The sequence below is a fragment of the Pan troglodytes genome, chromosome 8 (genome assembly GCF_028858775.2).
Source record: "Pan troglodytes isolate AG18354 chromosome 8, NHGRI_mPanTro3-v2.0_pri, whole genome shotgun sequence".
NCBI classification, from domain to species: Eukaryota; Metazoa; Chordata; class Mammalia; order Primates; family Hominidae; genus Pan; species Pan troglodytes.
Window position 1 is genome coordinate 114,762,445 of NC_072406.2, and position 14,366 is coordinate 114,776,810.

Sequence of the window (14,366 nt, forward strand, 5' to 3'; positions counted from 1 at the left end):
ACAGTGGTCTCCAGCACCCGGATTCTGGTGCTGGTTCTAGAATCCTCTGGGTCCTGTTTGTTTTTGTTAAGAGGGCAAGGAAGGAAATTGAGAGCACTCTTAGACGGCCTTTGTCTTTTTTTTTTTTTTTTTTTTTTTGTGGAGACGGAGTCTCGCTCTGTTGCCCAGGCTGGAGTGCAGTGACGATCTCGGCTCACTGCAAGCTCCGCCTCCCGGGTTCACGCCATTCTCCTGCCTCAGGCTCCCCAGTAGCTGGGACTATAGGCGCCTGCCACCACGCCCGGCTAATTTTGCCCGGCTAATTTTTTTGTATTTTTAGTAGAGACGGGGTTTCACTGTGTTAGCCAGGATGGTCTCGATCTCCTGACCTTGTGATCTGCCCACCTCGGCCTCCCAAAGTGCTGGGATTACAGGCGTGAGCCACCACGCCCGGCCCTAGATTGCCTCTGTCTTATACTCTGTGCAGAAGAGCTGGGGCAGGGCCTGGGGTTCAGGCTTTTCCAGGGCTAAGCTTCCAGAATCTTCTTTGGAGGCTGGGAGAAATGGGAAATACTTCACAGTATGGGGCAGAGGCTGCTAGGGTTGAGGGGCTTATGGTGAGAAGGGATCCGCCTGGACCAGGAAGGGGCTGGCCCCAAGAACATGAGCTTCTTCCTTCAGCTTTAGCTTCCGTCTTTCTTTCCTAACACTGTCTCCTTCCACCTGAATCCCAAAGTCTGTCTTCCTTTCCAGGATAGCATGTGTTCCAACCCTGCTGGAATTCCTAACATAGCCCACAACCTCAGGATGTCACTGTCACAGTGAAAGTCCTTCGACATAACCAATAGAAAGCTGATGGACAGAGCTGTGGTCTCTACCATATCCATTCTCTCTCTTTTTTTTTTTTTTTTTTTGAGACAGAGTCTTGCTCTGTCATCCAGGCTGGAGTGCAGTGGCCTGGACTTATCCCAGAGCTCTGCACTAGGGGGGTCTTCGAATGTTTCCTTCACGAGAGACCAGTTTTCTTTCACTGTTGTGTGGTTAATGCCTCTCAACTGTAGCAAACTGGGATATTTATGACTTCTCCTTGCACTAGATCTTCAATAATTGGCTCTTTCTTGAGAAAGGACCCATCTGCTCTGTGATACAGATTTTTAAAATTATTATTATTTACACTGAGGCAAGCAGGGGGCGATACATGAGGTGGTATGCAGCTTGTAGCATGGGGGCTTAGAGATGGCACAGAATGGCCGGGTGCACTGGCTCATGCCTGTAATTCCAGCACTTTGGGAGGCTGAGGCCGGTGTATCACCTGAGGTCGGGAGTTCAAGACCAGCCTGGCCAACATGGTGAAACCCCGTCTCTACTAAAAGTACAAAAATTAGCCAGGAGTGGTAGCAGGCGCCTGTAATCCCAGCTACTCAGGAGGCTGCGGCAGGAGAATCGCCTGAACCCGGGAGATGGAGGTTGCAGTGAGCCGAGATCTCACTACTGCACTCCAGCCTGGGTGACAAGAATGAGACTTTAGTCTCAAAAAAAAGAGATGGCACAGAATTCCATCTCAGAAGTAGAATGCGGGGAGGGGTGTTCCAAGAACTGGGTGTAAGGGTGGTATGAACTTCTGGTCCACCTGGAAAAAAAAACAGCAGTGAATCATTTGACGTATAAATGTCCTGGGCCAGGCGCGGTGGCTCACACCTGTGATCCCCGCACTTTGGGAGGCTGAGGTGGGCGGATCACCTGAGGTCGGGAGTTCGAGACCAGCCTGGCCAACACGGTGGAACCCCATGTCTACTAAAAATACAAAAATTAACCGGGCGTGGTGGTGGGCGTCTGTAATCCCAGTTACTCAGGAGGCTGAGGCAGGAGAATTGCTTGAACCCGGGAGGCGGACGTTGCAGTGAGCCAAGAGCGCATCATTGCACTCCAGCCTGCACAACAAGAGTGAAACTCCGTCTCAAAAAAATACATAAATAAAAATAAATGTCCTGGCTGCCTGGTTGTGAATTGGTTGTTGCCATCAGACACTACCCATGTGCATGCCTGCTGCAGGGCACTGAGCTGGGAGGGGGCATGGATGCAGATGTGCAGCTTGTGGCCTAAGAGGGACTTACCAGCCACACCAAATGCCAGTCCCGCCCGCTGCAACTCCCTAGTCTCCACCCAGCACACCATATGCTGGAAGTCACTCTGCCTGCAACCTCCGTGCTTCCATGCCCCACTGGCTTTGGACTTGCTGACCCTCTGCCTGGACTGACTCTCTAGCCTCAAAGTCTCACCTCTGTGCAGCCCTCCTGGCCCCCGCCCCCTCTGCAGAGAGTGGCTAAGGGGTAATGAGACGATGCATATGAGTGCCAGGTCTGGTGCTGGCATAGGCGACTTTCAGGCATCCGCAGCTATCACAATGTTTATGTTCCTTTGGGCCAGCCATACTCCCATGCACTTCGCTCCCTCACTTTGGATTTTAACTAATTGTGGTTCACAGGTTAAGTTGCAAGCTGCCTGGCTTAATGTCCAACTAGGCTGTGAGTGCCTGGAGGACGTGAATGTGAGTCAGCTCTGATTTTTTTTTCAGGGCCTAGCACAATGCCTGTATGTTTGTTTCATTCATTCATTCATCCATCCAATAAGTCATTATTGAGCTCCTTCTTGTTCCAGGCATTGCTTCAATGTCAGGGATATAGCAGCGAACAAAACAAACTCTGCCATCTTGGAGCTGATCATCTGTGGGGAAGAGCTAGACAATCAACCCTAAAGAAGTCACCATGAGAGGCCGGGCCTGGTGGCTAATGCCTGTAATCCTAGCACTTTGAGAGGCCAAGGCAGGCAGATTGCCTGAGCTTAGGAGTTCGAGACCAGCCTGGGCAACATGGTGAAACCCTGTCTCTACTAAAAATACAAAAAAATTAGCTAGGCATGGTGGCACATGCCTGTAATCCCAGCTACTCGGGATGCTGAGGCAGGAGAATTGCTTGAACCTGGGAGGCGCAGGTTGCAGTGAGCCGAGATCACACCACTGCACTCCAGCCTGGGCGACAGAGTGAGACTCCATCTCCAAAAAAAAAAAAAAAAGTCACTGTGAGGCTGGGCGCAGCACTTGGGAGGCCGAGGTGGGCAGATCACCCGAGGTCAGGAGTTCGAGACCAGCCTGGCCAACATGGCAAAACTCCGTCTCTACTAAAAATACAAAAATTAGCCGGGCGTGGTGATGCATGCGCCTGTAGTCCCAGCTACTTGGGAGGCTGAGGCAGGAGAATCACTTGAACTCAGGAGGCAAAGGTTGCAGTGAGCCGAGATCGTGCCACTGCACTCTGACCTGGGCAACAGAGCAAGACTCCGTCTCAAAAAAAAAAAAAAGGCCAGGCACGGTGGCTCATGCCTGTAATCCCAGCACTTTGGGAGGCCGAGGCAGGCGGATCACGAGGTCAGGAGATCGAGACCATCCTGGCTAACATGGTGAAACCCCGTCTCTAATAAAAATACAAAAAAATTAGCCGGGCGTGGTGGCGGGGCGGGCACCTGTAGTCCCAGCTACCTGGGAGGCTGAGGCAGGAGAATTGCTTGAACCTGGGAGGTGGAGGTTGCAGTGAGCCGAGATCGCGCCACTGCACTCCAGCCTGGGCAACAAGAATGAAACTCCATCTCAAAAAAAAAAAAAAAAAAAGTCACCATGAGTTGGCGATAAGTACAGTCCAGGAAGGCAAAGCAGGTGGGGGCACAGGGGATACCAGAAGGGGAGGGGGTGTGGAAGTGTTTACAGGGAGGACTGGGCAGTCTGGCTGAGGAGGTGGCATTGAGCAGAAACCTCAAGAATTTGGGGGGGCAAGATCTGGGGGATACTTGGAGCTAGAATGCTTCTGGCAGAGACAACCAGTGCAAAGGCCTCAGGCAGAAAATGTTGTTTCAGGAAGAGTCAGGGGGCGAGGGCAGCTGGAAAGAGTTGGGGGTGGGAGAGAGTAGCAAGTGATGAGGTCAGACAAGGCAGTGAGGGGACAGGGCAGGGCACAGGCTATGGGAGGGGTTTTGCTTCTGCTCGAGAGATATTTGCTGGATGAAGGGTTTCACAGGGAGAGGGTTAGAGGGTACCCGGCTGTCCTCTTAGGGAGGTAGGACTTGAAGCACGCCCTAAAGGAACGGAAAGCTCAAAAGAGGGGGCAGACATCCCAGGGAGGAGGTCGCTGTGCACACAGGTGGGAAAATGAAATTGTTGGGATTGTGCTTGGGGGAGTAGTGAGGAGAGACTTGGGCACAAAGGCTGTGTGGAGTCCATGGCTGATAAGTCCATTAAAAAGGTTTGGGGTCAGATCAGCAGGGCCTTGAATAACAGGATAAATGGTTTGGCTGGAGGGACCCACAGCAGCAGGGCCTCTGAAGGCATCTTAGCAGGGTACTGCATTTTAATAATGGCGCTAACCCCTCAAAGGAGGATCAGGCAGGGGAGTCCAGACCAAGCTGGGAGGCAGTGGGAGGGCCAAGGGAGAGACAGGTGGGGTTCAGGGTGCACCCTCAACCCAGTCTAAGGAGTGGGAAGGCAGGTGACTGGGTGTCCAGGTCCTGCTGCTCAGCTAAGGGATGGAAGCCTGGATCAAGCTTTCCCCTTCCCTGCCAGCTAGCCGTGGGCCCCAGAGTCAGCAGAAAATCCCGGCTCCAGGGAGGAGGCGGCGTGGAGCCAGAAGCTGCTGAGGGAGCACTGGCAGCAAGATGCCATTGTACATCCGCAATCAAGATGCTTCAGAGGAAATCAAAAGCACCAACCGGGGAAATGATGTGTGCACTCTCTTTCTCTCAAACACACATACAAACTTCTGCCTCCAAAATGGGTCAAGTGAAGGCTGTGGGCGTGGGTTGGGGAGGGAGGGCTGGGAGAAGTGGGGGCCTGGGAGCCCAGGAGCAGGCTGGGCCCTGGTGCCCACTCACCCTCCTGGCATAGGGGATGGCAGCAGCTGCAGGGTGGGGCGGGATGTGAGGATAAATATACACCTCCCATGCATATGGATCATGCTCACAGCTGCCCTGCTTGCTTAGTGTTCATTAGGACCAACTGTTTCAGGAGCAGTGGCAGGCGGGCGGGAGAGGGTGATGTACCCATTCACAGACTGGGGGTAGGGGGGCTGCCTGCAGCTGTGCAGATGCCTCCCCCACTGCCTGGATCAGCATCTCAGCCCCTGAATGCCCCTTCCTCCTGCTTTTTCTTCTTCCGACCTGCTGCTATGCCAGATCTGGAGGTCTCAGGGTGGGAAAGGGGCCTGGGGCATGAGTAAGGATGAAATCCAGGCTGCATCCCCATAGGAGCTGGGGAGAGTGAGGGAAGAGTTGGGCTGGATTGGATCCCTTGGTCCAGGATGGGCTGTTGTTTACAAACCAAAGCTTCTTATCCCCATCTTCCCAGAAGCCATCTGTAGCATTCCAGCAGGAAAACGGCTTTGGCACTGTCCCCTGGAGGCTCGAGGGAAGCCCCATTCCTATGTGACAACCCTAGACCAGGCTTGCTCTGTGCCTCCAAAGGGAATCCAAGGGGTTTGAGGTTGGTGGACCAGCATCATTCTGCAGGATTCTGATGTCCTGGCAGCAAGGAGGGCTAGGGAAGGAGAACGGTGGGCTCCAGCCCGGGACCAGGTGCTCTAGGTGGGCCTGGGCCTGGGCTGGGGAACAGTGCTGAAATGTAGGCCCAGGGAAGGGTCTGGCTGGTGTCACAGGCAGGGCCAAGTGTAGCTGTACAGCTTGTGCCCTACCCAAGGGAACTGGCTGAGGGGCTTGCAGCTGGTGCCACGCCTTGTACTCTGGTGTGGGGCATAATCTCCCACATGAGTCAGTGGTGGCCTGGGTGACAGGCCTCTCTAGTGTTAGGAATGTGGCCAAGAGGGCCTGCCTGTGGACGGAGCCCGTGTGTCTCCTATGGTGAGCTCTTTCTCCTCCTGCTCCAGCGGTCTTGGGGGGCTCCTAGGGCTGTGCCTCCAGGGGCTGGCACAGGGGCTTCTGAGTCCTGGGTGGAAGTGGAGGCAGCTGATCCCAGGCCAAAGCCCCAACTACAACAGCCTCCCCAGGCCCTTTCCTTGGTTGTAAGGGTGGGGCTGGGCACCTCCTGCCCCCTCTACTGGTGGCATCCAGAGCAGCAGCTGACTCTGGGACCCCAGGGCAGGGTCTTCTGGATCCTGAAAACAGGGTGAGTGGCAAAAAGCGAGGGCCGCCTCTCACCTACCTCCCTGGGGTGGCATCATGGAATAAAATGGGCTTTCAGCAAGTGGGCTGGCGGGAATCACAGTCAAGCCATTTCCTAGCTGTGTGACTCTGGGCAAGTGACTTAACCTTTGTGAGCCTTGGTTTCATCATCTGGGAACTAGGGACAGTAAACGGCTATCTTGTAGGGCGAATCAAAGGATGAGACCCACTAATGACTCAAAGGAGAAGCAGTTGGCTTAGCTAAATGGGATTCTGACCCCAACCCTGTACCTCTCAGCTTCAGGTATCCAAGCAAATTCTCCCTGCCCCCTCCTGGACACAGCTTGCTTTCTGCAGTTCTGTCATTAATATTTCATTTCTTTAGCAAAGGCTTTTTGTCCCTGGGACACTGCTATTCGCTCTGGAGAAGAAACTGTTCCGTGTTCCTTCGTGCAGAAGGATTCCTTAGCTCCTTTTCTGAGAGCAGAGCATTAGGAGCCAAAAGCAAACAGGTATTGTGGTATAAATTTGGGACCCAGCAGTGAAACAGGCCTGAGTTCAAATCCTGACTGTGCCCAGTTCTTCCTGTGCGATCATGGGCGAGTGATTCAAATTCTATGAGCCCCATCCCCATACTGTGAATGACAATACCTACAGTTAACAGTGTCTTTGCGAGGATTAAATAAGGTAACTGTGAAGTACCTGGTGCAAGTGGCTACCTCCTTAACTCTTTTCCCCGGTTCTGACACTGTGGGGGACTGGTTGTTGGCTGCACTTCCACGCCTGTGTGTGGTTGGTTCTGGACACACACACACACCAGTGCTGGACCAGCAGAATGACTGCAGGGAGCCAGGGCTCTCTTTCTCTCCTCCCTGCCCTGCTCCTGGTGGCTGCAGCTTCTCTGTGTTCTGCAGTGTTGGAAAAGGAAATTACAGAACAGATTGCAATTAAGGGGGATGAGGGGGAGACAGGGACAGAGGCCCTGAGATGCAGCTTGACTGAGCACTAAACTGTGTTTGCGCCTGGAGCCAATCAGGAGCCTCTGATAAGAGCCTTTCCCACTTACAAAGCTAAGCAGGAGGTGTGGTTGGGGTGGCCCTGGGAGTCCCGAAGGGAGGGGGCTGCTGGCCTTGAAAGTCACAGAGCCACATGGGAGGGAAGGTGGGAGGTAGAGGTCTTAGGGGCCTTGGAAAGCCTGGACTCCAGACTTTCTGCCAGCTGTTATATTTGCTACCATTGATTTAGCACCTACTACTCACTGTACGGACATCTCATCTCATCCTCTTGACAACTGTGCAACATGATTATTGCCTAATTTTGAAGATAAGAAACTGAGGGCCAGGCACGGTGGCTCACGCCTATAATCCCAGCACTTTGGGAGGCCAAAGCACGTGGATCATCTGAGGTCAGGAGTTCAAGACCAGCCTAGTCAATATGGTGAAACCCCATCTCTACGAAAAATACAAAAATTAGCTGGGGATGGTGGCACATGCCTGTAATCCCAGCTATTCGGGAGGCTGAGGCAGGAGAATCGCTTGAACCTGGGAGGTGGAGGTTGCAGTGAGCCGAGATCGTGCCACTGAATTCCAGTCTGGGCAGAAGAGCGAAACTCCGTCTCCAAAAAAAAAAAAGAAAAGAAAAAGAAACTGAGGCATGGAATGTTCCTTATATGTGCTAGGTATTGTCCTAGATCTAGGCACTTTGTTTACATGAGATCTCTTTTAAATCTCCCTGTGCTGACCTAGTCAACATGAAAATGCTGGGATTACGGGCATAAGCCACCGCACCCAGCCACACTTTTTAATTGCACTGCGCTGTCCCTTTTTTGGGCAGGGAGTGCTGGGAAGGGTTTTGCCAGCTTTATCAAAACAAAACCAAAAAGCTAGGATGGCCAGTTAAATTTGAATTTAAGGTAAACAATGCATTTTTCGAATGTTATACTGATGTCCCAAATATTGCATGGGATATACTTGAATTAAAAACTATTCATTGTTTATCTGAAATTCAAGTTTAACTGAATGTTCTGTAATGTATCTGGCAACCCTAATTCTTCTTTCTCCTGCTTCCAGCTACCAGCTAGTTCTGCCCACAGCTTGCTCTTTAAAGGCCGGGCGCAGTGGCCCACGCCTGTAATCCCAGCACTTTGGGAGGCCGAGGTGGGCAGATCACGAGGTCAGGAGATCGAGACCATCCTGGCTAACACGGTGAAACCCCATCTCTACTAAAAATACAAAAAAACCCCAAAAGTTAGCCGGCGTGGTGACAGACGCCTGTAGTCCCAGCTACTAGGGAGGCTGAGGTGGGAGAATGGCATGAACCCGGGAGGCGGAGCTTGCAGTGAGCTGAGATTGCGCCACTGCACTCCAGCCTGGGCGACAGAGCGAGACTGTCTCAAAAAAAAAAAAAAAAAAAAAAAAATTAGCCAGACATGGTGGTACATGCCTCTAGTCCCAGCCACTTGGGAGGCTGAGTTGGGAGGATGGCCTGAGCCCAGGAGGTTGAGGCTGCAGTGAGTTGTGACTGTGCCACTGCACTCCAGCCTGGGTGACAGAGCGAAATCCTGTCTCAAAAACACAAAACACACACACACATGCACAAATGGTGAGGCCCTTTGGGACCAGCTGTGCTGCTGTGTCTCTAGCCTGCTGAAGGGACAACGAACTCTTCTGCTCCAGAGGGCAGAGCCCGGGACAGCTGCCAACTCTGCACCTTCCATGTAACACTGGGCAGGTCTGTTCCCTCTCGGAACCCTCTGTAAATGGAAGATCCAGTATTAGGTACTATGTAACTCAAGTCTCCCTGAAGGCCCTAACTTTGCTAATTATTTCTTCTCCCTTTTTCCTGTCTGTTGGGCTGGACCTGGCCAAGGATGAAACCCAGTCTATGGTTGTACTGTATGAGCAGAGGACACCCAACACCTGGGGCAGGGAACCCAGGGGAGCAGTGCTCGTCAGAGGCTGAGGGGAGGAGGCTGGACAGAAGGAGCACTCAGAGGCTGGGGGCGCTGAGGCTGCTGGGAGATGAGCCATTGACAAATTTTTTTTTTTTTTTTTTTTTTTTTGCGATGGAGTTTTCTCCTGTTGCCCAGGCTGGAGTGCAATGGCACGATCTCAGCTCACTGCAACCTCTGACTCCTGGGTTCAAGCAATTCTCCTGCCTCAGCCTCCCAAGCAGCTGGGATTACAGGCATGTGCCACCACGCCCGGCTAATTTTGTATTTTTAGTAGAGACGGGGTTTCACCATGTTGGTCAGGCTCGTCTTGAACTCCTGACTTCAGGAGATCTACCTGCCTTGGCCTCTGAAAGCGCTGGGATTACAGGCGTGATCTGGCCTTGCCATTGACTGTTTTTGTTCTCCAGAGGCGGCAGCTTGCTGAGCATTGAGACCCAGGCTCCAGGCCCCACCTGCACTTAAAGGCTCTGTGATTTCAGGCAAATTCCTTAACTGGGGCAAATGTCTCAATGTCCTCTGCTGCAAAGGGGGACTAATGCTCACCACGATGTATCTAAAGTGCCCAGCACGTAGGAGGGGCTTAATGAAGGGCTATTATTGCTATTGTTGGTATCCTATTTTATATATATATCCTTCTGGAAAAAACCTCTTGAAGAAAGCTAACCCCTGAAAGGACAAACACATTTCAGGCCCTCTCTGAGCTTCAGCAAAGAACACAACACATTCCAGGCTGCCTTCGTTCCAGCTAAATTTTATTTGTCGGATTTTTGACAGACGTCTAAATTATACATTGAGTTTTCCACATGACCAAACACCACATCTCTTCCTTTGATTATCATTTTCAAAAGGGATTATAAAAAAAGAACCTTTTGATGGATCAGACTGAACCCTGAAACCACATGGAGTGCAGAGCTAAAAATAAAAGGAAGTAAGAACTGGTCCCCAAGAAGGAAAGGAAAGGGAAATCAAAGCAAACTCTGACGGGAATGGAGAGACGAGTCCTGGTGAGGGTGACATGGTGTCACCCTCCAGGCCAGGCCGGATAAGGAGCGGCCAACAGTGAGGGTGGGGCGCAGAGTGGCACAAAAATAGCCACTACTTTAGTCCAGAGGGGAATAAAGAAATTTGTCAAAAGCAAGGAGAGAGAAGTGGAGACGGAGGGAGGGAGGACGGAAGGGGGCAGGACCATGTCCTCCCAGCAGCCGTGGGAGCTGCGGACTCCTTTAACCCTGGCACATTTCTAACCGCCGGCATAATCGCTGACTTTCAGCTGTGCACCGACATGTTCCCCAGCTCAGCCCACATCAATGACACCCTTGTTTCCATAGTAACCAAGGGAGAGTGAAGGGGAAAGGGTGTGTTGCACTGGGTGCAGGGAATCCAGCCAAAAGCAGCCACACGGGGTAGGTCGGGAGGAGGGGAGGACTCGAGTTTTTCCCACAACTGGCTTGAGCACTTATCACGAGCACCCCCCGGGCCTTGCCTGCCCTCCGGCCCCCAGCCCTCTCCCCCGCACATTCAGATGCAATTGTGCGCAGGGCAAAAGTCTCGCTAAGACTCACTGGGGACAGGAGGAGGGGAAAAGGGGTCTTCCCTTTCCAGCTTCAAATTCTGTCTTCTGGTCAGGGGGCAGGAGTGGGCAGGGAAGAGGCAAGAGGGCTTTAAAAAGTATTTTGTTTTTAAATGGGAGCTTTCAAACTCTGCCTTTTTCAGGCTTCTCTCATCTACCCCAGAGCCCCAGGAGGGTTCAAAAGGGCTCAAAGGGAAGATGAAAGCGTGTGACATCTGCAGTGTCTCTGTGTCTCTGCAGCTGAGAGCAAATCAGAACATTTACAGAGGCCGTTATCAGAGGAGTGGCTTCTGCCTGCTAGGAGAGGCCTTGGGATGGCTCTTTAAAACAGTCCCCTAAGTTGGTGGTAAAAGAACAAAAATATTTTACAGACCCTCCAATGCCAAAGTTCCATACTGCAGTGTTCCAAAATTGCAGACCTCCAAGCAGGCATTTTGCCCCTCAGATAACTTGTCCCTGCTGAACTATTCGGAAGAAAAAACAATTTTCAAGTGCTAGAGCCACATTTGCAGCCTGGTAGAAGGGGGATTTCTGATTCCTTATAATTCTGTGTTGCCTCTGTAAGGGAGGAGCTTGGGTGAGCCAGAGAAGCCAGTGGAGGAGGCTGCAGAGAGCAGCTAGCTCTGCGGTTAAAAAAACCCCTCACTTTCTTTTGTTTTGCAAGTCCTTACAGGTCTGTCCACAGCAACTCTGGGGCACCTTTTCACGGCTGGCTTTGTTAATGACTTTCATGTCAGACCGCTTTTGAAGCTGGCTATGCCTCAGTCTCTGCTGCACTCTTAGCCAGAAGCAGCTGGGTATTGAGGGCCAGGGGCTGCAGCGGCCCCTTCAGTCTGCTCACACGCCCTGATGGGCTTGGGAAGGGCCACCTCCCAGGATGAGAAAGCAGCTGGCCCCCAGGGACCCACCAGTCACTGGACAGTCTCTTATTCATTCTCTGAAAACCCCTGAGCTCAGGCACCAGAACAGAGTTTAATTCAGGAGCTGGGCAATGCTCTGGCCTGTTTCCCCATGTTTGAAGCTGAGGATTTCTGAGGTTCAGGGAAACAAGCTCGTTTTGCAACGAGGGGCGGGAGAAATGTTCTGCTATTCCTCTCCAATCAATCAACAGAGGACGGACATTCTGCTGCAGAGAGGCAGAGGAGCCCAGCAGCTGGGGTGACTCTTGATTCCTTGGACACGACCCCTGCAGTCACACACACACCCATGTCCTCCCCAGCAGCAAACCCTCTCCATCCAGGAGCATCCCACACCACCAAGTTGCCAGCACTGTAAAAATTGATCTAAAAATCGATCTGCCTGGCTTTTCTCAGTGGAGCAGGTTCATGGTAAAGCTGCATTTATTTCTAAAATCTGATAGCAGCGGCCTATTGTGATCGTTTAAACACAGAATTCTTTGAGCTTTAGAAATCCTGTCTATAGGATGGCCGTGGAGAAGCCAGCTAATCTCAGAGTCGGCTGCTCACTGCTCCACTGAGCTGGAGAAAGCCTGTTTACGCTAGCCTGAGCCCTCGATGTGAGAGCTTTTTAAGGACCTTGTAATTTTTCTGGAATTAAACCTCCCACCTCTCCTTACATTCCAGATGTCATTACAGTCAAAAGTCATAAGAATTTGCTTCTCTGTGTGGCTGGCCGGGGCGGGGGCAGGGGTGGGTGGGATGGGGTATGTTTCTGTAGTGACTTGTCTGCAAGAAAGACTTTTTTTTTTTTTCTGTCCAAAGAGTGAGGATTACATACGTAGTCTCCGACCTGCAAGACGATGAGATGGTTTAATTATCTGCCTTTTCTCCCCCCACCCCCACCCAGCAGCTTCCTGTCGGACAGACTGAAGCCTGGCTGGGCTGGTGACGGTAAAAATCACTGACAGCACCAGCAAACACTGTCTGTGGTTTCAAAACCATGGAGGGAATGCAAGGGACGGGTCAGTAAATAAATGAACTCAGCAAAGCTGCTTCTTCCTCTTTTTCTTTTTTTTTTTTTTGAGAGGAAAAAAAAGCCCACTGGAATTGTCTAAACTGCAATGCAATCTCTTGCTCATTTAAAAGATCTCATTTTCTAATCATGTGCTTTGAGACATTTAATACTATTTCAATTATGCAGAGGAAATAATATAATTCCTTTATTTGAAAAATGATACTGAACCTCAGAGATCAGTTAAATCTACTGCTGGAATGTGGATTCTTTCTAAACTGTGTTGTTCCCTCTCTTCAAACAGCTGGAGCTGTACACAGATGGAAAAACATGTGGTCAGAAAGCAGCAAATTAGTGTTTTTCAGGACCGAATTCGGCTCCCGCAGCTCCTGCATCTCCATTCGTCTAGATTTTATTTCTTCTTTGCATTGACATTTTTGCAGACCCAGTTCATGCCATCCTTTGAGGGAAATGGGCAGAGAAAGGCAGTGTTAGTTATAAGAAAAGCACCACACACTCCAGCCTGGAGGGGCGGGCGGTGGGGGTCCCAGGCCCTCCCTCCCAGACCGCCAGCTTTAGGGAGTTTGCTTGGCTCAGGGGCCCACCTGGGTGACCAGGGACAGTGACCTCCCAGGAGGAGGAGGAGGGAGGTCTCTGAGAGCATAAGAGGGCGATGGGAGGGGGATGCCCAGCGCCTGAACTTGAGATGGGTCCTCAGGAACTCCCTCTGAAAAAATAAACACATCTGCCTGCATCCAAAGCCTGACTGAAGAGCTATCAGGAAAGATTCCAGCCATTTTTGGCTTTTTCTAAAAGGTGACCTTTGCCAGGGCATTAAATTCAATAAGCCACCCTTTTGGTGCCCCATGTGTTTACAGTGTGACAGTGTACACTTGGGTTAAATTAAATTTCTTTTTGGAAAAACAAACCTACTGCAGTGAGTGTTTCGAGGCACACACCAGGGCGATGTGCATTTACTTCTCTTCCTGCAGCACTCCAGATAGGTTTAAAAGGGTCTGGCCCGCTTCTTATAGCTTTAAGCACCAGCATCCAGAGGGACTGGGGAGAAGGTTCCCTTAAAGGCACAATGACCTTGAAAGTGCCCTCTCTTAGAAGGCTGAAGAGGGACCAAGGTAAAAATCACACAATGCCTACAGCCACCTGGCAGGCGGCATAATTCCTACGGATGCCAGGCCTGTCAGAGGTGAACTCCTTCCCAACCCCCTTTGGAGCCAAACCTGGACACTCTCCCCTTCCCTAGAGTCTCCCCAACCTTCAAGAGTGTGTGGAGTTCCCTCAGAAGCCCTGAACAAAATCCAAGGCAGCTGCTGCCATGAGTCCTTCCCCTTGCATCTGTAACAGAGGCTCACGGAGGTCCCAGCTACATCTGCACACATCAGCCATACTGGACATGCCACCAAGTCCCACATTTCCTGTGGCCATGGATCTAGCTGCCGAACCTGAACAGCTGAGACAGCTTACAGTAATAAATATCAGCTGACACCCTTGGCCATTCGGAACATTAATCCCATAAACAATATACATCAGTGCAAAAAAACAACCAGCAGGCATCCTCTCTCCTGGCTCATCTGACCGTCACCTGAATTTACAGTGATTACAACTCTGCCAGTTGCTGTCAGTGCACTTGGGCAGCAGAACTAGATAATCTGATGGCTGTCCCAGAGCCAACATCTGACCTTTGCCAAGATGAGGCTGGTGGCGCCGAAAGCCTGAAGGTGGACAGCACCTGGCAGCAGCAGGGGGAAGGGCAGAGGAATGCCGAGGTGGGAGAAA

The 14,366-nt window shown here is 51.5% G+C and overlaps 1 protein-coding gene across 2 annotated transcripts in view; it reads right to left on the bottom strand.

Annotated features, from left to right (window-relative positions):
• Positions 1–12,753: 12,753 nt before the first annotated feature.
• Positions 12,754–14,366, bottom strand: part of ARL3 (ADP ribosylation factor like GTPase 3) — a 37,874-nt gene continuing 36,261 nt past the window's right edge. For both annotated transcript variants that reach the window (XM_024346575.3, XM_024346574.3), the window contains one exon: positions 12,754–13,032. In XM_024346575.3, the coding sequence (XP_024202343.1) occupies positions 12,985–13,032 (48 nt within the window). In that variant the 3' untranslated portion in view covers positions 12,754–12,984. The remainder of the gene's footprint in view (positions 13,033–14,366) is intronic.